Source organism: Cylas formicarius, unplaced genomic scaffold, assembly GCF_029955315.1.
Source record: "Cylas formicarius isolate icCylForm1 unplaced genomic scaffold, icCylForm1.1 PGA_scaffold_6__28_contigs__length_40554024, whole genome shotgun sequence".
NCBI classification, from domain to species: domain Eukaryota; kingdom Metazoa; phylum Arthropoda; class Insecta; order Coleoptera; family Brentidae; genus Cylas; species Cylas formicarius.
In genome coordinates this window covers 32,592,377-32,619,259 of record NW_026844347.1, presented here as the reverse complement: position 1 = coordinate 32,619,259, position 26,883 = coordinate 32,592,377, and the positions used below count along the sequence as shown (strand labels likewise).

The 26,883-nt window shown below is 37.4% G+C and overlaps 1 protein-coding gene across 4 annotated transcripts; it reads left to right on the top strand.

Moving 5' to 3' along the window:
* The first annotated feature begins 212 nt into the window (after positions 1–212).
* On the top strand, positions 213–22,052 carry LOC132703067 (abnormal spindle-like microcephaly-associated protein homolog). 4 transcript variants are annotated; one of them, XM_060672113.1, is made up of 10 exons: positions 213–332; positions 385–573; positions 726–929; positions 2,820–3,025; positions 5,341–6,057; positions 8,116–8,467; positions 11,017–11,972; positions 13,803–16,837; positions 18,742–19,043; positions 21,687–22,052. In XM_060672113.1, exons 1-10 carry the CDS (start codon positions 321–323, stop codon positions 21,924–21,926), a joined length of 6,213 nt encoding a protein of 2,070 aa, XP_060528096.1. In that variant the 5' UTR covers positions 213–320; the 3' UTR covers positions 21,927–22,052. The 4 variants fall into 4 exon arrangements, with proteins under 4 accessions (XP_060528096.1, XP_060528095.1, XP_060528098.1 ...); XM_060672112.1 differs by having other exon boundaries at positions 236–269; positions 333–573; XM_060672115.1 differs by lacking the exons at positions 213–332; positions 385–573; positions 726–929 and adding an exon at positions 1,804–2,126.
* Positions 22,053–26,883: the final 4,831 nt, after the last annotated feature.

The window sequence follows — 26,883 nt, the reverse complement described above, 5'->3', positions numbered from 1 at the left end:
AATCGTGAACTACGAATACAAGAATACAAGCTAGATTAAATTTATTGGTGCATAACCAAGACAGTTTTTGTATTGTATTTTATTAAAATTAAAAAAAAATAATTTACCGGTGATGGGCGTGTAGTTCTAGCGAATGTGCCTGGTTATCTAAAATTTGCTAGTTTTGTTCTCTGGTTTCATTTAAATGTTAACGGCCACACATTTGACATTTAAAAATACTCCGTGTATTGTATTTAACGGATCCATATTTTAAAGTCAGTTTTTTAAATGTGTGTGCATTCGTATAATATATTGTTTATAACACCACATTATTTTTAAATATGTTTTTTCAGGTAATTGCTATTTTAAACTACTTGGATGGAGGAATCTAATTGCGTTTTTCAGATTTCTCCGGTATATAAAAAACCCAAGGTGAAATTGCTGCAGAAAAAAGTTGAAGATGAAGCTCAAATTGAGACGTTATCGTTGGCTCCTTTTACGGCAAATCCGAAAATTGTCTTCGAAAATGTTACCGTCGGTACTGTTCATAGCAGAAAATTATTGATTTTAAATCCTACAGCCAATAATATCTACGTAAGTGCAATTAAAATAGAATATCAAGGATTTTGTTAGCATTATTTAAGGTTTTGAAGTTTTGTTTTATCTGGAAGACTATAGTTATTTTTTTAGTTATTATATTCTCGAAAAAAAGTATGCTTCAGTAGAAATATCGTTTTTTTCTTCAGTTGACTGTTATACAAAAAATGGAGGAAGATTTACATTTAAACTTTGACTGGGTGCAAGCAGAAGTAAAAGCCGGGGAGCAAAAACTACTGGAAATGGTTTGGTGTCCAGGAATGGAAGTGAGGTGCCGTCAGATGTTTACATTGTCCGATGGTAAAAAAATTCACCGTGATGTAGCTGTAATTTTGAAATCCACAGCTCCAAAGGTAACTTTGACTGATATTTAAAAACAAATTATTTGACTTACATGTAGAAACCAGAAATGTTTTTTGTTTCATTGCAATAAATAAACAAAATGATTTTTTGAATTCTACAATGAGCACACAATATTTTCCTAGAAACACAATGTAAAATATAACTTTTCCCAAATGATGACTTAAAAAATACTACATGGATGGTATAAAAAAATAATCATTAAAAAAACTATTATTGTACATAAGGAGATAGAACGTTAAACTTCATTCCCTTCACAGGTTCTAGGGAAACTTTGGACTCTGATAGCTGAAAACCTGAAAAATGTTTAAGTTATGTTTATGATATGATACCAAATATACCTGAAATAATTTCATCTCTTTAGTAATATATTATAACACTCACATAATGTAAAAACTCACTTGGAATAAGCAAACAAGGAACTAGTGTTGGTTTAAAGCATTTCCTCTCTTGCATGCAAAGAAATTAGCATCATAAACGACGTATTTTCTGTAAATTACTTCGACTGTCAAAACTTTTTGACAAATGGGTTTAACTCTACCCATAATTTAAATAAGTTTATAGCGTGTTTTGGAAAACGATAGCCTCTGCTGGTCCGATTTCGTCATTCGGTTGCAAAGCACGTTTTATTTAACTTACTTTTAACGAAAATATTATTACACTTCATAAATAACACAGGAAATACTGAAAGTTATATACTTTAACTCAATTTCTCCAAATGAAACCACAAACTCAAAATGAGCCTTTCAAAAACGAGTTGAATAAGTCGAGGAGACTTTGGTTCATAGTGCTGCCATCTCTGGTCCTCAATTGCAAAGTGATATAGCCAGCGTCAAGATCTCATTTGTCTCAAGGTCTCTGCCTGAACAAAATGTTTCTGACTACAAGTAAAATTGGGAATGATTGCATTGTTTTCATATGAGATTCAAGTTTGTGTTGTATTTATGTTGATATTGTTTAAAAAATCAGTTCACAATTCAGTGCCTTTATGGAAAGTTCAAGATTAAAGGAGAAGCTGCTTTAATTTTTCAAAGCATCTTTCATGGGCTACTGCAATACAATTTACAAACGTTCTGGATTTCTCCTGCGTTGTTTGTTTATAAATCAAACTTGCTGTACCTGCTGTATATTGTTTGAGGGGTGGAGCTAAAGAAGGGGCTTGACCATTGTCTTGGATGACCTGATTTGCGGTTAAGTTTTTTTGTTTGCTTATAGATTTGTATGGGTTTTCGATAGAAGAATTGATTACATATATTATATATATTACCCCCTGTTTTGCTTTCAATAATGCTTCGCCTTCTACAAATCTCCGGCTTGCAAATTACACTTTAAATACGACTAAAATGGATTTTATCCTAAGATGTTGCTCTTGCGGATAGATCTCATTGACCTTCATCCTCAATAAAAATTTAAACCTCCTCGGAACGACGTAGGTATTTTAAAAAATTAAAAATCTTAATTTTTGAAGAAAATCATGACATCATGAAAATTATGAATCGAGAATATTAATCGAAAATGTCTTCTATGTCCAATAAAAATTGCAATCTTCTCGGAGCAACATCGGTTGAGAAATAACCTTAAAATCTCGTATTTAATAGAGAAACCGGCTCATAAATCAATGGTCAATTTTGAAAGTTTTATATCTCACTTATTTATAATTTTGTTATATATTTTAATCCTTCCTTTATCCAACGGTACCAAAGAGTTCCACACAAGTTATCCCGTTTGCCGTCGGTAACGGTTTTTGTGGGAGGCTGCAAATTTTTAAAAATTATTAATTACAATTAAATGTAGGAGGCTGGGAAGAACTTTATGGTATCTGCGGATAGACCTCATTGACCTCCATCTTCATTAAAAATTTCAACCTCTCTTTAAACTTCCAGAAAGCAAGGGTCGCCGAAAAAAGGAAGTCGGCCGCCAGTACCGTGCCGTTGGTTCGTAAACCTATATCGATCGCGAAAAAACTCAAACCGTCGTCTCCGCGCCGCTACTCTCCGCCGAAGCCGCACCGCCCTTCCAGTCCGCTGCTTGATGACGGACGTGGACGCCACACACTGGGACAAAAAGGCTGTGATGCGAAAAATATTAGGTAACTTACGTTGTCTCTGTATGACGTGCACATAATATGATATACATATTGTGGAAAACAGGACATAGATGAAAATTTGGTTTTTGAGCTTGTTTAGTGGATTTAGAATGTTTTAAGTGAACCAATGTGGCCGGTCTTTATCGAAAAGCATCAGCGTCATTGACATTTTGTATTATATTAACAGCGATTCCAGGTTTAATCCGTCACAAAAATGTATATATAAAGCCGGATTGGAGAAAACAGATATTTTGTATTTTTTTAATAACTGAATGGCTGTAAAGTTAAAAAAAAAGGTTCAAACCTAGAGCAAAGGATATGACACCTTCCTGGCTTGATTTTTCAGTATATTTATCCTTTTTAACCAGAAGTTCATAAAGCGACAGCCCTGAAAATATTCTAGGGAAGAACTATAGAACCAAATGTTCAGAATATTCTGTCTGGCGAAGTGTTATCCTGATTTGAGTCTAAACGCCGTTGTCGGTTGGAATTACTAGCACGCTGATTAAAATTGCTGTGATATGCTACTTCTTATCAGACGTTCTCGTCGTGAGAATTTCCAATAACTGCTTCTTGCCGTAGGAATTTTTAAAATACACATCATTTTCAAGCAAAAAATGTCTTCTTCTTTAGTCGATGATCAATTAGGTATTTTTCCGTTTGTGCAGAATGGTAGCTGGCGTTGCCCATCATGACAACACTAATGGACAAATTCAACTTGAACTCGAGCTACCTCAAGTGTTTTAGGACACTAATATGAATTAATATAACAGTTTAATCAAAGAAAATTTCCCTTCTCTTAAAATACGGCACCGTTCTTGTCGGCTAAAATCTTAAATGCGGCTCTGGCTTGCGGTACACGCTTTACAACAGGCAGGTCTTAAATTCATTCATACATAAAAGGTTGTAAAGACGGTATATCGTTGAAAGAACTCTATCATTTATTTATTTAGGGAGATGAACAGGCACAATGAGTTTAACTACACAGTAAATAAATGTAGTTACATATTTATATGAATTATATAAGTCTATTTAACAATCAACATACCAATTATTCTATTTAGCAATTTGCTTTGATGATTTTTTAAAAATTACTAAACAAATTATTAGCATATCTCGCGATGTATATGTTGCAGAAATTCGACAAAACAGATGCGTGCAAACCAAGATTGGGTTGAGAAAAAGGCGCGAAAAATAAATCATTACTTCTAAAGGTGCGAGAGTGTACATTAAAGTTAACTGCTGCAATCCTCCATAATGTTACTGAGGTATTCTCTAACCGAAAGTTCTTTTATCAAGAGGTCCAAGGTTCAGCGTCTATAAGATAAACATTTGCTTTTTGTTTCTGCTTTTGTCATTTTATTCATGTAGGCTTTCTAATTACGGTGTCAAATTAGTAATTAGTTTTACTTAGTTTTGTCATCTAACAGAATTATAAAAGAACCAAGAAATAAATTAATGCTAATAATAGTAATAATAGTCTCGCTAAAACATTATTGAATATGAATTAATTGAAATAAAGATTTGACTTAGGGATAAAGACCTTGACCTGCGATTCCATAAAAAAATAATCCTATGTCATTTTCAGTCAAAAAAAAAAACAGGGTAATCCCTAAATTTTATCGCAATATACCGAACGGTGCAAAGGTTGAGATATTTGTATTTAAATCAATTTTGAAGAGTGAAAACTATTCCTTATTTCAAAACGTTCTATTTAGCTTATAAAATTTGGCATTTTATTTTCCCATGCGTAATATCAGATATTGACAAAAATAGTTTTTGACTTTTTGGTAAAATGGTCAATGGGCGACTGAATCTATATTAATATAGTTTTTTAATTGCCGTTAATTGTAGATACAAAGTAAAAGTTTTTAACACAATGTAACTAAAAATCTAAATGTTCATCATATTCAATCAATTAATGAAGACATTTCAGAATAAAAAAAAACATGGAAAGTGATAAGATGCCGTATATCTAGTCTAGAAAATATATAAATCTCGAAAAATCAATAGCGTGTTGTGAAATAATACGAGCACCAGCTTTAGGGTGTGGTGTTCCAAAAAGTAATAATTTCTTCGTATCGATTATTATTATTTTTAAAGGAACCGTTATTTTGCTGATAATATATGCTTGATATACTCTTCAAACACGAAATGTGTTACTATTTACAAATCTTCTGGATACCTCCTGCATCCTGCGCCTCGCTTCTTCACAGCTTAACTGAAACAGTTTCGCAGTTTCTGTAAACGGTATTACAGTAGCCTGTGGAAGTTTCTTTGAAAAATTACGAAATATGTTGATATTTTTTCCGCTTTAGTTCAAATGTGCCCTGCCTCACGGCGAACAAAGAAAACTTGTCGCCAGCCACCAACAACAGTTCGTACTTCGTCTCCCCCACGAATTTGACGTTTGGCATGGACGGGACGAAAATCGACCCGAGACGTGCGACCTACGTTGTGAACCACGCCCCCATCGACGCCAGGTACATGTACACGGTCAATGCTTCCCCCAACTTCGACGATAGCTTGGAATCGCCGGGTCCGCCGCCCCTTAGGGAGTTGGGGAACACCTTCGACCTGAAAAAGTACTCGCCCGGTTTCGAGTACAAGCTTCATGTCGAGGAGTCATTTACGTTCTCGCCAGCGAACTTCCAGCCATCGGTGACGTCGTCCACCAGCAAACCGTCGTCGCGCGAAGCCTCGGCGGAAGCGGAGCGGCTCGGTTTTTACCTAAATTTTAGCGGCGGCAGCAGCAACACCTACACCAAGTGCGACGTCAGCGGCGGAACATACGTGAAGGACGACAGCTCGTTCGATAAGTCCCCGGTGACGAGCAGACGTGAGCCGAGCCCGCCCACGTTACTCAGATCTCGTGCTTTCGATTTCGCGGATGTGGGCGTAACCGAGTTCCGCAAGCAGCAGCTCTCGTCGATCGCAGAAGAGCAGCCTACGGGTTGCCACGGCGGCGGGGCGAAACGGAAAAGTCCGCGCTTTTACCACGCAGTGTGTCCGAAACGACCTCACGTCGCTCAGAGGTAATTTTTCTTTGTCAAGAATTCTTCTCCTTCTCACGAAGTTTGGCGATCCAAATTGCTTAGGAAACCGCACCATGAAAAATTTTGGTAGACAGGCGGTGACACCATATTCTTAAATCTTTTAACCATGAATTTTTTCGTCTTCCTACTGATTTTTTTCCCTTCTATTATGAGTATCTCTCACCCACCGCATGATCTAAATATAACATTTTTCTTTCCTTAGTGGTGTTCCATAACCTTTTTGATTTATGTATGCGTTGAAGTACCTCGTTATTAGTGATCCGTTGCAAACATCAAATTGGTAGCAGTCGTCTGTAAAGGTAAAAATTGTAAGATTCTAAGAGGTTCGAAGGTGCAACTTTCTATAGAGCAAGGCAGAGAATAAGTAACCTTACCATCCAAATTCTAAGCTCTATGGTGGGAACCGTTTTTTAAACAATGTTTTATACTCATGAAAGTTTTCGTCGTTTTTTCAATTCTCAATAGAACTTCTTCTTTCGAATCGCGCAGGCAATATTTAATAGATTTCACTCCTTCCGTTGTTTGAACTTGGACATGTAATTCCACATTTACCGGTGTTTTCGAAAAGACCACTACTTGGGTTTTCGAGACATGAACTAAAGAATCTATTGTACGGCGTGTCCCACGACATGACTGCTTTAGCTTGGGAGTGTGTTGTTGGGGTAATTTCAAGTTAAAAACGTCAAATGAACTTATACCCGGAACACTATTGTAATTGAGGTACGAGCATTTCAAATTTAATTTAAATATTTATTGAATTAGTTGTTCAAAATGTGACAGTTGCTGTCTAGCTCTTCTTAGAATTGAAGTGGTAGGTCGCTTAACAGTCTCAGGGTCAGCACAAATCTAGCACATAATTCTAGCTACCAATTGTTCTCTGTTTTCAATGCTTTCTGCATAAACTAAAGTTTTCAGTCTTCCCCATAAAAAGAAATCTAAGGGATTATGTTCCTCTTGATGTAGATTTATGAATGCCGCAGAAACTGTTTGTACCCATCCTGACACTATGAGCAGAGCTGCCACTTCAATTCTAAGAACGGACTATGTACATAGCAACTGTGCGGACAACTAATTCAATAAAATAAAATATAAATAAATAAAAACTAATGAAATAAAAAATAAAGGGGTTTCAGCAACCAACTTCCATATATTTGATAAGTCTTCCATCTTGCTGACGTTTCGCCAAATCATATTGTTAGCTTCTTCAGAGCTTAGGGCTATTGCTGACGGCAAAAGGGACCTTTCATTATCAAAAAGTTATTCAGTATATTGTTGTTACCTTAAAAGTTTTGCTTCTGCTCTTACAATTATCTAATTCTTATTGTCTCTGTCGTCTCTTCATGTTTTCTGTATGAATTCGCCTCTAATTACTCGCTAATTACGAGTTTGGGTTTATTTTTAATATTAAGCTATTTATGCAAGCCTAGATTGACATTCCAATTGTGAGTCAGTGTCCGTCACTGCCACCCAGAGGATCTATTGTGACCCTCATTCCCATTAGGCTTAGATGTCTCTTAAACCGGCAGTGGCCCATATCAATACCATTATTCTTACCGCCTTTCTTTCGTGGTTTAGCAGATCTTCTGTAAATTTGGCTGATCAGCCTCTGACGAATTCCTGAGCCTCTCTTTGTCCTGGTATGTCTCTCCATCACTGCCGGGATTCACTTTCCATCCATTGTGTGATGGCTTGAACGGGCTTACCACACAGAAGGATTATTATTGTCGGAGCTTTTGTTACCTTTTAACCTTCGCACCCATAACAGCGTTCCTTTGTTCTAACTTGCTACCTGGTTTAATTCCTTATGGCTTGCATAGCTTTTATTGCCGCTTGACTATCGGTATATATTGCAATTTTCTTATTACGCAACTTTTTCATTTTTATTTCTCTTGCACAATTTTATATTGCGGTGATCTCAGCTTGGAAAACTGTTGCTACCTTACCTATTGAAATTCAAATTTTTGTTTTCGTCCTGGGTTCACAAGATTTGTTTGTGACCTAAAATGATCAATAATATCCTCTGTGCCTCGTCCCCAGGCCCGTCCAGGAATGGTCAAGGCAGCAGCAGGCGGCCTGCAGGACCGCCAGAAAGAGCGGCGGCCTTAACCTGAAAAGGTTCAACGCGGACGGCTCGACCTCCGCGCCCCTCACGGTCGTTTCGGAAACTAAAATAAGTTCCGTTATGGTCCATAATCCGTTCCTGTACGCGCACATCCTGGACCCGTTTATGACCGCACACGTGTACTGCACTGATGAGTGGCTGGAGCGGCAGCAGGAGAATTTCAGAAAGTGGCTCAACGTGCTGCTCACGCCACCCGAAGAGTTGCTAGCGCAGACCGACGAGATAGACGTCGCGAAAATTTGGCAGGATTGCAAAAAGGCGGAATCGGTAAGGGACGGGAGAAAGTTTATGAAAAAAATTAATAATGGTGTAGCCTTATAACTTTTCGTTTAATTTTCATAGTCGTCTGGCATAGTCCTTGATTCACTCAAATTTTTACCTCTTCATTGCAAAATGTCACAAACATAGGGCGGCGGATGTTTGAATTGGTCATGCAGGTTTCTTTATGTTTTGTCTTTTTGTTTCCCATGCCTGTTTTACTTGTCTGGCATTTGCCAATCTTTGTGTGTCATATATTTGAAGTGGTGGAAAACTCTAAAAAAATAATATTGATACTAACTAGTCTCATAAAAATAAAAATCATGCGGCATTTCGACATTTTTATAGGTAACAGGCCTTATAAATTTGTGATATTTCTTCGGTGCTAATAACTTATTTATTACATCTTTTTGTGAGTGTGATCCAGTGTTCACTAAAGTTTGTTTTAAAACTAAAACTTTATTAGGGTACTTAAGGGCATAAAAGTTGCATCTCCGGCTCTCACTTCTGGATGAATAAAAATAAAAAGGGATGTCGTCTTGTTGGTTTGCTCGCGATTAGGGGGACCTGTACATGTATAAATCTGCTGATTACGGAGATTTATTGCGGAATGCATACTGTCGCACTCCATTTGGATGTTTCTAGAAACTTTTGCATTAAATTTATTTTGTTTTTTTTTAGATAAATCTTTGCAATGCATAAGATATACAAGGTAGGGAAGCCCGGATAAAGATATGCTTTTTTTCTTGTTTATTTCATTTTTTTCCTTTTATGTATTTCCCTAGTCTTCTGTTATCGCTCTATTTTTTTATTCTTCTTACTTAAGTAGTTTTCTAAACAGTGACAATCAATTGACACAAAAAAAAATTGACCGGTCAATTCCACAACCCTATGAACGACACAGTTGTACGCCTTGCTGAGTTTTCAGAAGATCCCCTCAAAAACTGTTGACTGAAGAAAAAAAAAGAAAGTGCGTTGACAGAAAAAGACTGGGGAAATACATATAAAAAAATGAATGAAATAACCAAAAAAAAAGCATCTCTTTATATTGAATAATTTTTAAAATACCATGAAATTTATATTTATTTATATTGTGCGTTTTGTCGCCGTCGCGTCTTTCTGGGAACTAAATGGAGTGGTTATTATTGTTGGGATTTTCCCAACCACTAAGTATCGTATTCGGATATTCCTTGAAGACGGTTATAGGTAAATTGGCCATCACAAACGCAAACTAATTTATTATAAAATACATTATTAAATTATGATAAACAGTCAAGATTTTTTGACTAGTCAATTAAAAAGTGCTCAAGTGACCGGTCAATTAAGAAGTGGTCAATTGTCCAGTAACAACACAAGCCGTTCATAGTGAATTTTTAAATATTATAAAAAAATATGGTTTTGTTGGTTTTTGAATAACGGACAACAATGCCTTTCTCTTCAAAATATGTTACGACATTAATTTCAGATAACTCTGATTTAGTTTTAGAAAGTGATTGTAATAACTTAATTATAGAAATTAATAGTCGGTTCTGTAATCACTCTCTTTACCTAAACTAGTCTAAAGCGCGCTTATGCTAGTTCATCAGGCATTAAAAAGTATAAATAAATAAATAATTGAATTGAAAGCACACTGTGAATACCTAATATTAAAAGTAAACGCTCAAAGTTATGTCTTAGGACAATTAAATAGTTATGAAAATCTAACAGCTGATTCTGATTTACAGGGTGCGGCAAAAAGGTAGGCAAGATTTCAAATAGTTGTTCGGTTTGTAAAACCGGCAACACTGTGTATGCACTAGCGCTAGGCAGACAAAAGTATGCAATTTTCAATTATCGACATGGCTTGGAGCAGAGTGCATCGTGGTTTCGTTATCGAGGAGTTTATTAGAAATCGACAATCTGTAAGAGCGACGCAGCGCGCCTTTCGTAATCAGTTTGATGTTGGTCGGCATGTTGGCACCGGAAAATGTAAATGCAGTAAGAATTTCTGTACAACAGTCTCCAAGGCGTTCAGCTCGTAAGCATGCAGCTGCTTTGGGAATTCCCGATAGAAGTGTTCGAAGAATTTTACACAACTCACTCCAAATGTATCCTTACAAATTTATGCCGGGATATTCTTCAAAACATTCCCAGAGGCGCTGTATTCATGTCTAGCGATGAAGCTCCCTTTCACCTCGCGGGTACCGTAAATACGCAAAATTTCCATACATTTCAAAAATAATTTAAAAAAAAATGTTTGCTTTATGTAGTTTGGTTTTTATTAACATCCCAAATTGTACCTATCATTTTGCCGCACCCTGTATTTTCGAATTTTGACGCAAAGCTGCGAGATGCTTGGTTGCAGATCGAAATTTGCCGAAGAATATAAAGACTTGCAAATTTTTAAAGGTTTTCAGAGTTATGTAAAGAAGCTTAGAAAATACTTGAGAATGACTATTGACCTATTTTATTTTATTGTATTGTATTTAATGTTGGCTCCACATAACTCTATTTAGCTGATAGCTGATAGTGACAACTAATAAATAAATTGGCCTTTTTTCTTCTTTAAAAACCCCAAGATCGCCGACGCGCCAAGCAGGGAATCGCTCTCCCTCAGTGCGCACCACTCGAACAGTAAACTCGACGCCCTCCGTAAGCAAGCCCGGGCTGTGTTCAAATCGGAACGCGTGTGTTCCGCCCTATACAAAGTCTGCTTGGCCGTTGACTCGGACAAGCTCTCCATACGCGACGACAAGGACATCCACCTAAACCTGAGACTCAAGGCGGACGTGACCGCCCTTATCCTCAGCTACAACCCGCTATGGCTGAGGCTCGGTCTCGAAACCATCTACGACGAGGTGCTGCCGCTGCGGTCCAACAGCGACACCGCCGGCCTGCTGCGGTTCCTGATGGAGCGCTTCTTCAGGAACCCGCAACTTGTGAAGAAACACAAAACCGTCTACTCGCCCAAGTACGCGCGCGACTTGAAAAGGTTCGCGTTGAAAAAGTTCCTGACGCTCGTTTACCTGTTGGACGCGTGCAAAATGCAAAAACTGATCCAGCACGATCCGTGTCTGTTTCGGAAGAACGCGCAGGACAAGGAGAGCCGCCTGGTGTTGATCCGTTTCGCCCGCGAGACGCTCTCCGCCGTCGGCGACATCACCAAATACCTCAAATCCCTCGGCTACGTCGTCCACCACGTGCAGTCGTACATTCACGAATTCGAATACGGCGTGAAGACGCTCAGCGGCGACTTAAGAGACGGGGTGCGCCTCGCTCGCGTCATGGAAATTATCCAGTTGCGCGACGATCTCACCTCCAAGCTGCGCGTGCCGGCCATATCGCGCCTGCAGAAGGTGCACAACACGCAGGTAGTATTCGACGCGTTGAAGGAGAGCGGTTACGACGTCCAGCACGACATCACGCCCAAGGATATAGTGGACGGTCACCGTGAGAAGACGTTGTCGTTTTTGTGGCAGATCATCTACAAATACGAGGCACCACTGATGCATAAGAGCGCCACTACCGTGCAGAGGTAAGACTGGCAGACTATGTCTAGTTTCTTAATGCGATAGAGTGATAAAATGTAAATTTGAAATAATAATAATAATACTATGCCTGGTTTGTTAATGCGAGAAAGCAATAAAATATAAATTTGCAATAATAATAATAATAATAATACTAAAAGATTTCTGAAAGTTAGAATCAATACTACCAACAGCTCTAAAAGAAGTAAAAGCAACATTAAATTAACATTACCGTGCACATGCTCTGCTCAAAGTACGCTAAAAAATTTTATAATATAAATGTACTTGCCAAATATGCCCTTTTCTCGGCTCTCACACAAGAGTTCACAAAATTTCACAATTATCTATGCTCGTTTAAAGCAATGTCAAATATTATTATAACAAGAAAACTACGATCTACAATACAACTTCATTTTAGCCATCATGTTCTGAGTAGTCAGGTGAATTATAGTTGTTGGAGTCCAGAAATACAATAAAGGACTCTATAGTGTTTTCTAGCATTATCTTTGCTTTAAAAAGTTTTTCATGAACTCCATTTTTCATAATCCACTGCTTTTATTCCCTTTTGTAAGAGAATTTCAATATCCTTCATTTTAAAAATCATGTTATGCATTGCTTAGACCCGTCTGCGTCTGCGTATGCGGAAGGCGAAGTACCGATATATTTTCGTTTGAATGCGACTTGCTCAACAACAAAGAGATTTGTTTATGCAAACTTACAATTTACAAATAGCTCCCTTCTTAGCATATTTGTAATTGCTTTAAAATAAGCTGATGAATTTATAACTTTTTTTTTCAACAAGACGTTAGTATTTTTTCCTATTTTCTGGAGTAGCTGTTATACCAGACCCAGAGAGAAAGAAAGAATAAGATCCAGCAAATAAATGCTTCCTGTAAAATTTATAAAAATCCTTGTTTTTCCTTCTTACCTGTTATTAAATACAATTTCCACCAAGTTTTACAGTTGAATAATGATTTATAACTTTATCGCATTAAGAATGAATTTAATAGAAACCGACACATGGTATCAGCTTTCGACGGAAGGTCCGAGATTAGCGGTAGGAGAAATATGCTGAGGCTGCTTCTTAATGAAAATTTTACATCATACCTAATGTCAGAATCTATAAAAATTATTAAAAAAAGAAACAACAAAAATTGTTGGGATTTCATTTAAAATATTATATTGGTATATATACAGAGTGTTTGAATTTTTATCTTACTGTTTGTGAGTTATTTTGAATTTTATGTCAACATTTAACAGTTATAAGTTTTTTTAAAAGAACCGAATATGTATTTCATTTCATAACCGATTGACATCGACGATCCATACTTTGTGTCAACAATATTAGTCCATATTTCCCTGGGGGGGTTGAGGATCTCTCTGCTTCCATCGCATATTGGGTTAAGGATTGAAAGTTTGGAGGCCAGTCTAAGCTACCAATGTTCACCTAGTTAAATAATTTTGTAATACTGTTCCCAGTATGGCATAAACTCGTTTTGTAATCGTGAGCCAAACTTATTCTTTTGGCATTAAATATCTTTTGACAGGAATTCCCACAAAATGTGACAAACATCGAGTATATCCTTAGCTTTTCCTAAAACACTCTGTACATACCTAAAACTTAAATTTCAATAAAAATGTTACAGTCAGAAAATTAACTTTGAAATTGACCTTAATCCTAGTGGCGCGTTAATTTTGATGCGAAGTTTAGTTGCCCAACTTTCAAAACTTAACATGAGATGCCGATTCATTTCTACCGTTGTCGTCGAACCTACCATCGAAGTTCGAAAGCCGATGTTAATTACGAGTGCCCCAAATACTAATTAGTGCGGATTAAGGTGGTTCAGGAGCTTGCCGATAGCGTTGAAGAGGTCCCGACTGCGCAGAATCCGGCTGCGCAGGGAAGAAGCCGCGCGTACTATCCAGCGGTGGTACACGCGTCTCAAAAGGGCGAGAGTCTACGAGCGTTTCAGCGTGATTGCCCGCGTTGTAATCCGACTGCAAGCGATAGGGCGTGGCTGGCTCGCGCGTCTCGACTATCGGCACAGGATCGACGCGGCCGTCACACTTCAAAAGAACTACCGCATGTGGGTGGCGAGGAAACACTACGTCACATTACGAAACGCTTGCGTCACTATCCAGCGCACCTACAGGGCGTCGAAGTTGGCGAGCAGTCAAAGATTGGCGTACTTACGCCTGCGAGGGGCGGTCATCGCTGTGCAGCGGCGCTGGAGAGCAAAGCGTCTCGGCGATGCCCAGAGACGCGCGTATTTAAAACTCAAAGGGAGTGCCGCCGCCGTGCAGCGTCGATTTAGGGCGCTGATCGAAATGAAAACGCAACGGAACTCTTACGTGGAACTTAAGCAAAGCGTCGTGAAGATCCAGCGATGGTATAGGTCCGTATTGGTGATGAGGACTTGCAGGAACAGGTACTTGGCCTTGAAATTGTCAGTTTCGGTTGTCGAAACCAAGTACGCGGCGTTGAGGTCGATGCGGGTACAAAGAGCCGAGTATTTGACGATGAAGACGTCCGCGGTCGTTATCCAGAGGTGGTTCAGAGGCGTCACACAGACCAGAACGTTACGAATCCAGTTTCAAACGACGAGACTAGCCGTCGTAATGATCCAGCATCGCTACAGGGCGAACTTGGCGATGAGAAACGAACGCGATGCTTATCGGCGATTTCGCAAAGCCGCCCTAACGATCCAGAGCCGGTTCAGGGCGGTGAAAGCCAGAAAGGAATTTTTGAAGCTGAAATGGGCAGCAGTCGTCACCCAACAGAGGTATAGGGCGAAGGTCGAGATGGGGGTTCAACAAAAGTGGTTTTGTCGCTTGAAGCGGGCGGCATTAGTCATACAGAGGGGGTACAGAGCTCGTTTGGCCATGCAAAATGACCTGGAGTACTATACAACTTTGAGAAAGGCCGTCATAACCATCCAGAGCAGGTTTAGGTCGGTAAAGGCCAGAAAGGAGTTTTTGAAGTTGAAATGGGCTGCCGTCGTCATCCAACGGAGGTACAGGGCAAAGATGGAGATGGAGGTTCAGCAAAAGTGGTTCTGCCGCGTGAAGTGGGCGGCGTTAGCCATACAGAGGCGGTACAGAGCTCGCTTGGCCATGCAAAAGGACCTGGAGTACTATACAACATTGAAAAAGGCCGTCGTAACCATCCAGAGCAGGTTTAGGGCGGCGAAGGCCAGAAAGGAGTTTTTGAAGTTGAAATGGGCTGCCGTCGTCATCCAGCGGAGGTACAGGGCGAAGATGGAGATGGAGGTTCAGCAAAACTGGTTCTGCCGCGCGAAGTGGGCGGCGTTAGTCATACAGAGGCGATACAGAGCTCGCTCGGCCATGCAAAAGGACCTGGAGTACTATACAGTGTTGAGAAAGGCAGTAGTAACCATCCAGACCAGGTTCAGAGCGTCGAAAGCTAGGAAAGAATTTTGGAAGTTGAAATGGGCAGCAGTCGTCATCCAACAGAGGTACAGGGCGAAGGTGACGATGGAGAGACAGCAAAACTTGTTCTGCCGCCTGAAGTGGGCGACCTTAGTCGTACAGAGGCGGTACAGGGCTCGCTTGGCCATGCAAAAGGATCTGGAGTACTATACAACGTTCAGAGAGGCCGTCGTAACCATACAGAGCAGATTTAGGGCGGCGAAGGCCAGAAAGGAGTTTTTGAAGTTGAAATGGGCGGCCGTCGTCATCCAACTTAGGTACAGGGCGAAGATGGAGATGGAGGCTCAGCAAAAGTGGTTCTGCCGCGTGAAGTGGGCGTCGTTAGTCATACAGAGGCGATACAGAGCTCGCTTGGCCATGCAAAAGGACCTGGAGTACTATACAACATTGAAAAAGGCCGTCGTAACCATCCAGAGCAGGTTTAGGGCGGCGAAGGCCAGAAAGGAGTTTTTGAAGTTGAAATGGGCTGCCGTCGTCATCCAGCGGAGGTACAGGGCGAAGATGGAGATGGAGGTTCAGCAAAACTGGTTCTGCCGCGCGAAGTGGGCGGCGTTAGTCATACAGAGGCGGTACAGGGCTCGCTTGGCCATGCAAAAGGACCTGGAGTACTATACAACGTTCAGAAAGGCCGTCGTAACCATTCAGAGCACGTTCAGGGCGGTGAAGGCTAAAAAGGAATTTTTGAAGTTGAAATGGGCAGCCGTTGTCATCCAACAGAGGTACAGGGCGAAGGTGGCGATGGAGGTACAGGAAAAGTTGTTCTGCCGCCTGAAGTGGGCGACCTTAGTCGTACAGAGGCGGTACAGGGCTCGCTTGGCCATGCAAAATGACCTGGAGTACTATACAGCATTGAGAAATTCCGTCGTAACCATCCAGAGCAGGTTCAGGGCGGCGAAGGACAGAAAAGAGTTTTTGAAGTTGAAATGGGCGGCCGTCGTCGTCCAACGGAGGTACAGGGCAAAGGTGGCGATGGAAGAACAGCAAAACTGGTACTGCCGCGTGAGGTGGGCGGCGTTAGTTATACAGAGACGATTCAGGGCGTGGAAAACTATGAAAATCGAGAGGGTGAAGTACGTCGAGCTGAGGCGCGCGACGTTGAGTATACAGAGGTATTGCCGTGGGTATTTGGTGCGAAAAAAGTACGAGCCGTTGCTCACTCCGGAGGCAGTCGAGGCGAGGAGGGCGGAGAAGCTCAGGAACGCCGCGGCTGTCAGGATTCAAGCCGCATGGAAGGGATACGCGCAGAGGAATTCGAACGTCGCGGAGATGGGCGCGATCAGAAGATGGAAGAAGCTGGCGGCGACGAAGCTTGCGATGCCGGGGGCGAACAAGACTCTCGCCGAGCGGTGCGAAACGGCCATGATGTGTATAACGAACGAGCATGCGACGCTGTTACAAATCATCAAGGCTCTCGAGGACATAGGTGAGGGAACGTAACGCAAAGCGTTTGGTTGCTGTTGCGGTCGATACTTTGAGTGGTTTTAATGCCTGAAAGCAAAGCCCGGGTTCGGGAATTGTGTGTTTTGGAAATTGTAGGGTCTTTTATAACATATATGTTAACGAGAAACCGCTGTTCACCACCCTGTGAAATATCTCAAAAAGTAAGAGGGTTAGGTATGGGACTTCATACTTAATGAGAAATGAAGTGCTTTGTTAGGAAAACGGATTTTAAACAAAAAAATACAGGGTGCTCCATTTCCGTTTAAAATAAGCTATTTTAATTTTTTTCATTTGGACAGCTATAACGTTATAATCTATTTTGATCTATATCACATTGAGTACATATCAGGAAAGTTTGATTTTAAGGTTTGATGATAAGGTCATATAATTATAACTATAATAACTATTTTTGACTCACCCAGTGTAACTAAAAATATTTTTAATTTGTAGATCTTTATTAATGTTGCAACTTTAGTAAAAAGATCTTTTTTTCTATCTATTACCGGCAAAAATTTTATGTATTTGTGTCACGTAATGTTTTAATTAAAAGAATATAAAAAAAACGATATTTCTAAAATAGTTTATTTTTTATTCAGTAACAAAAGTGGAATCCTAGTTGAAAAAAGTGAAAAAAAAAAACTTTATTCAGAGTTTTTTTGAGTCAAATCATTCGGTTGGTTGTGTGTTTTTAAGGGCATATCCGGTTTTAATATCCAGCAGTAATTCGCCATCATCGTTATGCTCCATCTGCCTGCCTGGCGAAACCTCTTTTCCTGTTCTTCGCTAATTGCTCCAAGATTTTCAGGAAAATATTTCAAGTGTGAAAACAGGAAATGCACTTTCAAACTAATATTGCAATCTAGACGATGAAAGTGTTGTAACATATTTTGAATAATACTTTCGTAGTTCTTGTCGTTAAAGTTCCCATGAAACTTACCAATTACTTCTGTAAATCCTTGTCTTTGCATAATGTTCTTATCTGCGGCCCAACAAAAATACCTTCTTTTATCTTGGCATCAGATATAGTTGGAAATTTCCCACACAGATAATTGAAACACTGTCCATTTTTGTCTAGGGCTTTAACAAACTGCTTCATCAAGCTAAGTAAAACTGTTTTGGGGTCAACTAAGCGTAATGCATTTTTGCTACCAGGTGTTGCCATTCTCTTTGAGCCTCTTGGCCGACTATCCCACTCACAAATAAAGCATGGAAATTTTGTATAACCCCCCTGTTGTCCTAGGAGCATGCACAAAGCATCCACTGATGTTCTTGATGGTCTTAAAAAAGTCCTAACTTTTCATACGTTTCTTTTAAATGTGCAACGGGAACCGAGGCCAGTTTGCTTCCATTGTGCAATAAAAAGCCTTTTAAACCACCAATCTTACTTGAGTCGATAAACAGGCGCCTTCCGCACATTTTCTAATTTTGAAACTAAGTCAGGAATATTGCAATACACTAGCGGTCCTTCCTAAGTAAAATATTAATATTAAAATATAACTAAAATAAAATATGGTGTGAAATCTGAGTCGGAATTAGATTCCTCCAACGTTTTCTAGTTCTTTTGAGGCGGTAGATATCGGTTCATCTGGTCCATGAGGATCAATTCATTTAAAAATCACGCCTAACTTATAACATACATATAACATATTCATGTCATAGGTATGTATATTAATAAAATGACATTTTTAAGATATAGAGCGCTATAAAAAAATCACGTGAAAAAGAAAAAGTGCCGCCAAAAATATACAAATTAGTAAACAGAACCGACTTTTAAAATGGACCAAAACCGGACGTCCATTGGATCTTTTGTGCTGCTTTTGAAAATTTACCGCACACTGTAAAATATCGGTGGTCGCACGGTACTTAAACTTGCCAAATATTTGCCAGATTTCGTGACGAGACACTCTCGCGATTCGTGCCTGAGAATGAGCCTCATCTTGCCCGACCAGCTTTGCATCATAATATCGTCGGCGGCGCGCTCATTGCCCGAAATGAACGCGTGCAATTTGGCGGCGTACATCCTCATCAACTTCTACAAATACCCAAAGACTAGGCCCAGCAGTTGGGTGCCCCAGTACATCGATCAAATTGTAAACGTTCTGATGCACTCTTGCGATAAGGATGAGCCGCTGTTCACTACTCTGTGCACGTTGCTTTGGTTGTTTGCGCACGAGCGCAAATGGAAGAAGGTTAGTTTTGCTTTTTTAAATTCCCCCGAAAATCTCAGACATATTTTACTAAATTCCATTGTTTCTAAGATATTTAACATTTTATGTCCGACCGAACAATATCTAAAATTTTTCGTATTGAGATATGTCTACGACACCATTATTACTTACAGCACAATAAACATTAAATTGCCAGGGTTGTTAATAATTTCGCCCTCTCAGTAGTGGGAAATATGTCGAATAAAAACACATTTTTTGTTTCAAATTTTGCTTCGTCTGTTCATATTAATTTGTCCGAAAGGAATTAGATGTAGAACTATATGTAAAGTTACTAATTATCCTAAAATTCCAACCTTCGAGTGTTAAAATGAACCGCAGAAGTATAACATGGAAAACAAAAGTACTAGAGTTCACCAACGATATACCGTTTTTACAACCTTTTATGGTTTTGATTTCGGAAGGGACCATTCTTTCCAGTACCACAAGCGAGGGTCGTATTTAAGATATATTATATATATTAATTCATATCAGTGGGCTTTTTATAATTTTTTTTTAAGTTGAATTTGGCCATTAGACAGGTTGATCTCCTATATTAAAAACACATTAGAAAGCTTAAACTGATTTCCAACTTAAGGGTTTAACATAATTAATTAAAATATTTTGCTAAGAAAACAATACTTATGTAGATAATTGATTTATAATGGATCTTTTCCCAGTTTGCTATTGGTTGATTTGTAGGGGTTGGTGAAATTTGATTATGCTGGAAGTTTTAAAAACCAGTATTTTCTTAACCGCCTAAGCTTTGGTGTTATTTCTATTCCGTTTTGTGTTTGTAATTAGTAATTAACTACTTACTATTATTCAATTGTTTTTCAAGACTCATTGTGCCATTTTTATTGATTTTCCATATAAATTTTATTACAATTTATTTCTTACCAAATCCTAACATTATTCAATTTTGTTTGTCACTTGATGTCCAGCGACAAAGAAAAGATTTGGGTGGGATGATAAACATCCGACATCATAAACATCAATTCAAATTCAAATGGACCAATGACTCGGACATAGATGTGATTGGTCTCCAAGAGAGAAAAACTCGGAAATATCATGGGGTTCCAAAAAGATGATGGTGATGATGTATGATGCGTATCAGAAGAATATTGTTTTAACAATTAAAACTTTATATGAAGAGTTGCGTAGTGTTTGACAGATATTGACTGTCGCCAAGGGACTTTGCGTGCGTTCGTACGAAGAATTGGTTTGTATTACAAAACTATCGAATAGAATTTCGGAGTGGAGGACAAGATATTTGAGAGAAATGCAAGAAATTCGTGATAAAAACGTTATCCATCCGCTTTCAGCATTTGTATGCACAAAGTATCGAAGTACGGATCAGGCACGTCAGTGAGAGCTTAATAAAAATTTACCAAATAAATAAATAAATACTGGATTATGCCGTAAAAACGGTATATCGTTTAGAGTATAGAGTAGCTATTTTTAGTATTTTTATTGTTAACAACAAATTAATTTTTTGCACCTTCACTATGAACGATCCAATGTTTTTTAAATTTTCTATAACATATCGCATGTTCTGGATAAAACTTAGTGACATCCTCTATAATATAATAATTTTTGTGCATATTATTATTTTATCTGGCAACCGACAAGAAGATAACAAGTATCTTTTTTGTTTTTCTACGCCTCGCCAGACCTACCGGTCTTCATGGTGAACTCAGAATTTGATATTAAGAGCAGGACAGGCCAGGTATATTTTTCAACATCCTGTATTATTGATAATAGAAATCACTAACCAAATTTGTACAGCAGATCATTTTCTACGGCTTAATAGAGTGAAATTTTAAAGAATTCCATATGGGAGGATTTTACGGATATCATTCCATCCGGAAATGTCTTCCTTGATATAAAATGTTAAGTAATCTGAGACAAATGTCTTGAATTTCTCGGGGAATTCAAAAAACATGTAAGGTGTGTACCATTTCAAATAAGAAAAAAAGTTGACAACCATTATTTAATTCCAAAATTTTAAATTTTAAGCAGTTACCGGTCGATAGACTTGTCGTGTCACTAGATCTTTCGCCAGGAAAAAATAGTGACGTCGATAAGTACGGCAATGTCTGCCATGGTGTCGTTAGCCATTTACACATTACAAACATAATAAAACAGCAAAGTTGTAAATAACAAAAACGCAGGACAATTGTCATATGGATACAATTAAAATTGACAGTTGATGAAAAAGTAAAAGCTTTTGTGCGGGAAATATAGGACCGCCTCCCATTTAAATTAGTTTCCAATTGCTGTTACTAATTAATTGAAATATCTGCAGTTTGTAAACAAAATAGTTATAAGTTATAACAACACACGTAAACGGTATGATTGTTTCTTTTTGGTCCATAGCCATGTACGAGCCTCAATAGGTTTTTCCAGCATATTTACCGAACTTAACACGAATTATTTGAAGGAAACGTGGCAACGTTGGGTTATTTGATGACCTTTACTACCGTGGCAGAGAAAAAAATCACAGTTTTAATAAAAATTTTAACATCAATTTTGACAACGTTGCTACCTATGTTCTTTTAAGCTTCCCGTAGTTTAGTTTTGGTTAATTAATTAATTTGTTTATTTTTTGATTTTGCGTTTCCCTAGTTCATCATGAATTTGCCGAATATCCAGTCCAGGCTTTCGAAGATAGAAGCATTGGTGCAGCGTAAGCAAAACATGACGGCCAAGAAGAAGAACCTCGGTAGCCACTCGTATTTCGGTTACCTGAAAAATCCAGTGTTGCCAACTTGTACCGCCAATTGGGGTCTAGATTACGAGCGACCCAATACATTTACGAATTCCGTTTATGCCATCGAAAATTTACTGAATATTTTGAATTCTTAAAGGATGTAGAAAAGATTAAGCGCCTCTCTAAATATTTGTATCCAAAGTTGGAATTTTAAAAAGTGTTGTTATGTCATGAAGATTTGTTGTTATTGTTGATATCATACTACTAACAGGTAAAATATATTTTTTAAGATTTTTATTAAATTTCTATTTTGTCTATTTCGTTTTTCTACCCCTTTCTCTAAAGTATTTTAATGTCAGAAAATGTCATTTTAACTCGTCAGCTTCGTTAGTGTTGCGAGTCACTTTTTCCGTGATTTTAGTCACGGGTTTGGGAGAGATATTAATGACTGCTTAAATTTTGACGTTGTTTCGTATGATCACTCGGTAAATGCATTTCTGCTTTTTTGCAACTATATACCCAAAAACTAATACACCGCCACACACGAAATGTATCATTACTACATCTTCGTCGTTAAACAAATTAAGATTTATAATTTACAGTTTCCCATTGCAATTTTTAATTACCGGTATAGAATTCAATTCAAAAATAAGTAGAGACAATGAAGAACATTTTGCCTGTATTTTCCGATGTGACTAATAGTATTAGTTATGCTGTGGAGGTATTTTACAGCCACATTTTTGAGCCAAATAGTCACTCAGAGATTTTGGTAGGAGTTATTTCTAAATAACACAAATTTAGGCAAAACAACTCACTAACATCTTAAAAGTGTTATAAAATCTTTATTACCAGCATGAAGGAGAATAAGCCTAGGAAAAATTTTACTCCCTAGGCAGTACATATCATTTGTATCAATTTTGGCTGTTTCTGCAGATTTTTTTTGTATTACTATTTTGTCAAGAACGACCTATTGCATCATTTTCAAATATCCTTTTCTCAGTAACACCAAAATTGACAATTGGATCTTGTCTTTTCTTGCATATACCATCTTAGAGATTTGTTCATCTTCAAAGAAACATCTGGCGGCTCGATCAAACCTCGTCTTGAATCACCTTTTTTTCAATAAACTGCTTAGTTATTCATTGTAAAAGTCAAGTATACCAACCTGACATAATAACATTTTAAAATGGTGTATATTAGTTGGATTAAATGAGGTAAAGTCTGTTCATAGATATAAGAAAGTGACTAACTAACGAATTAAGGAAAGACCCGGGTAAGCTGTAGGAATGAAATATCGCCGAACAGGTCCGTACTTTGCTTAGAATTTAATTATTTGGGGTTTTGTTAGGAAAGATACTAAACAATATTTATTTATTTATGTATGTTTATGTTTGTTTTATACTTATCAGTTGAATCAACCCAAGCCTTTTCCGGGGTATCATAAGTGTCGAAGGAGGTTTCATCCAAGTAAATAATTGGCCTTTGTTGTTCTCTGTAAATCCTAATTTTTTCTAAATTCTAAAAGATTCCATTAAAACTTGCCTTTTGTCAATTTTTTTAAATCTAAAACCCATGTGTTGAATATACTTCCATAAGGTAGTTCTGCCACATTTAACACCGGTTTCAGCTTTTTCAAGTCTCTTAATTAAGATATCTAATGTAGGCACGCTTTGTTCCTCGTATAGCTGGTAAATTTTACGCCGTATTATATCTTGATCACTTTCATCTACACTCGAGAAAATGTCAGCATCACTTCTTTTTTTCCTCGCTGAAATGGGATTATTCACAATTTTCCATACAGTTGATTTGGAATTTTCGTCAATGTGGCCGTTTCTTCTAAAGATGCTTGCTTGCTGGCACCACGTTCAATGAGAGTCAAATAAACATTGTTTATAACTTCCGTAGTCTCAATAGAATAATGTTTTCTACATACACGATTCAACACACGCTGTATTACACACGAAATAAGAATGATTACTAATAAACTTAAACTAAGTAGTATACCAAACCAAATAATATTCAGCACAGCTAGGTATAAAATTATTTTCTATTACGGACCACAATTTTACCTGAATTTAAATTCAATCACTAGCTTATTAAGTAAGCACTCCGCTCGTGCCATAATTAAACTTATGACTAAAATGCTATACATCGAACTTGTATAATACTATGGCCCTCTGGTAGCGAAATTTTTTTATGATGACGGAAATAAATCTATCCAATTTTATCGGACCGGAAGGATTTGTTGTCAGGCCAGTTTCGTAAATGTTTATTCACCTATTTGAAAATATTTAAAAATTATTGAAATGCCATTTACAAAAATGATATACAACACAGCCCCCGGCGTTGTAAGTTATCGTGGTTTCTGAATACGACGAAAATGACGTAACTACGAATATCACACCAGGCAAGCATAAACGCTAGAAGCCAAATTATTTGATCCTTATTTGGAATGGGTATAAATTATCCGTTAACGACGCAAATGACGTAACTGCAAATTCGAAGTTAGGAGAGCATAATCGCAAGGCGTATAACTATCCAAAGTAAGAATATTAGAATCCTAATCCGTAAATTAAGAATCAAATTTCCAATAAAATCCTTTCATTCGGGACAGCGTTTTAAAAAAATATCAATCACTTTTTGCAAGAGTAGTCTAAACAATAAAGACCTCGCGATCGTCCTTATTTCTCGGATTAGGAAAACAGAAGAGACTACATATACCGATTATGCCTGTCTCATTAGGATTCCTCTCTCTAACAACATAGAAACTGAGGTAGTAAATTTCCACGCGATCGTGTTTGTAGATACTTAAAAACGTGATCAGAATAAAAAAAAAGAAATTAATCAATTTATTCAATAAATGAAAAAATGATAAAATTCATGAGTTAACTTAATAAATTAGCCTCCTATCAGGAACGGAGAATTCTCAGATATGGCGGATGCGCCAGATCACCCCCAATTATTAATTACTACATTCAAAGTTAAATAATTGACAGTTTCTTTTGATGCCACCAGAAGTAGAATGGTGCTTGCGTTGTCTTCTAGTACAAAAGAAAATTAAAACAAAAATAATAATTTTAAGTGACCTTCAAATTATATTTTACAGTGTATATGTAAAATTTTGACGTAATTTTATTGAATTTTATTCGTGTTTCTTGAATTGGATAGGTATAATAATAATGATGATAATAGTAATTTATTTTAGTAATTTTATTATTAATTGTATTAATTACGGAGAAATATTTAGCATCGTCGACATTTCGAACATTTTTAAAATAATTGGAAATATTGATAGATTGATAGATCAGAACAACAATTCGTACAATATCGGCCCATCAAAATAAAGTTACAATGAATAAGAAACATGTAAAATTTAAAATTCTTAACAATTTTTGGTAACATTTTTATAGAAACTGGAAGGGAGTTATGAAGCTGATAGCAAAACTAATATAGGTAGATCGATGTTGGGGCATTAAGACTAAGTATTTTTTGATCACCTTTTGATTTGTACATCTTTAAATTTTCCGTTAAGTTTTTATACACATATGTTAAACCACCATAGTCAACAGGAGGGAAGCTCTATATTATCTTACGAATATTATACTTTATAATAATTATATGGAAGTAATAACACATATCTCGAACCAATAAAAAAAAAAATAAATACATGATTTGCTAACTATCATAAAACAACTTTTTATTTAATAATCCCGACGTAGATTATATAGACAAGCATGTAAAAAATAATCCCCATTCTTTTTGGGGAATTTGCTTTTGAAAATCCGTTAACGAATTCCAAAACTCTGAATGCCAAAAAAGCGATATTCCCACAGAATTTTTGAACCGGTATCGCACCCATTGACATTGTCGAATTTTAACTTCGGATGTGTTCTGCACTCTTTATTCAACGGGGTTGAGTCTTTTAGCACACCCCACGGGGTGATGTTATCCCCCTTTTGATGCAGCTCTTATAGTTCACGTACTGCGAAGACCATAATCACAGTTCGGGATCGTGAGTCAGACCATTAATATGTGTGCGTCCGTTCAAAAAATTACCCACGCTTTAATATGGACGCACTTTAACCCCTTTGTTTAGTGTTTTAACGGAAATATAGGTTGGTTTTGTTTTTGTGCGGAATAGTGTTTCTTCTTAAAAAAATGTGTTGTCGTGCTCGCATAACCAGTTTAATCGTAAATGGTGGTTTTTGTAATCAAACTGCCGCCGAAACTTGATACCATTAAACTATGGGAGGTACCTAAAGGACCAGTGATTGTTAAGGCGTTATATAGGTAGCCCAATGCGTTTTACGTCTTCCGTGATATTTTACTCACTACCAATTGCATATTTTGGTTGTAATTGCGTCACTAATGAAGTTTTAATAAAAATGTACAATTTGACCTTGCTACGAGATTAACATTAATTAATTAACAGAAATTCAGAAAATCGTTTTCAAACAAAACATAAAATTAATTTCACATTGATACAAGGTTCTATACAGCGGAGCTATAAGTTAGAAAATACAAACGTTAATTGTTAAAGTTTTGGTTGCCTTATGAACTTTTTGAGTACCCACAATACAGTTTTTGATGCTTAATGGTGATATGTCTCCGGAAAAATTAGGGGAAATGACAAGTCCGTATAATTGTTGTAAAATAATTTATGGGTTCAATTTACCGTAATTTATTATTAAAACGAGGTTTCCTGTTAAAAAGTACTTTTTTTCTTTCAATGAAGTATTAGGAATGAATCATAAAATCAAATAAATAAGAATTAAAAGTTCAGATTTTCACGAAATTATAATCATTATTAATGAATTTGTTATGTTATGTTATGTTTGTTATGTGAATATATATAATTTCGTGAAAATCTGAACTTTTAGTTCTTATTTATTTTGTTAAATGGATTTTCATCAAGTAAAAGCCACCTCAGTTCAATCATAAAATCGCTTATTCTTTCCCAGAATAGTTCACTTAAACGATATTAAAGATGTATAAACTTTTTTTTACAACATGTATTGAATGAATTTATACAGGTCTGTTTCCAACATTATTTTGTCAAATTGTAAATTCGATATTCAAGAAATTACATTAAAATGTAGTAAATAGGAAGTA

Excerpts from the sequence above, each read along its gene's own strand:
- LOC132703067 (XM_060672112.1), top strand. The coding sequence starts at position 358 with ATGGAGGAATCTAATTGCGTTTTTCAGATTTCTCCGGTATATAAAAAA. Across the intron at positions 930-2,819 it reads TGAAATCCACAGCTCCAAAG|AAAGCAAGGGTCGCCGAAAA; the intron begins GTAACTTTGACT and ends TTAAACTTCCAG. Across the intron at positions 8,468-11,016 it reads ATTGCAAAAAGGCGGAATCG|ATCGCCGACGCGCCAAGCAG; the intron begins GTAAGGGACGGG and ends AAAAACCCCAAG.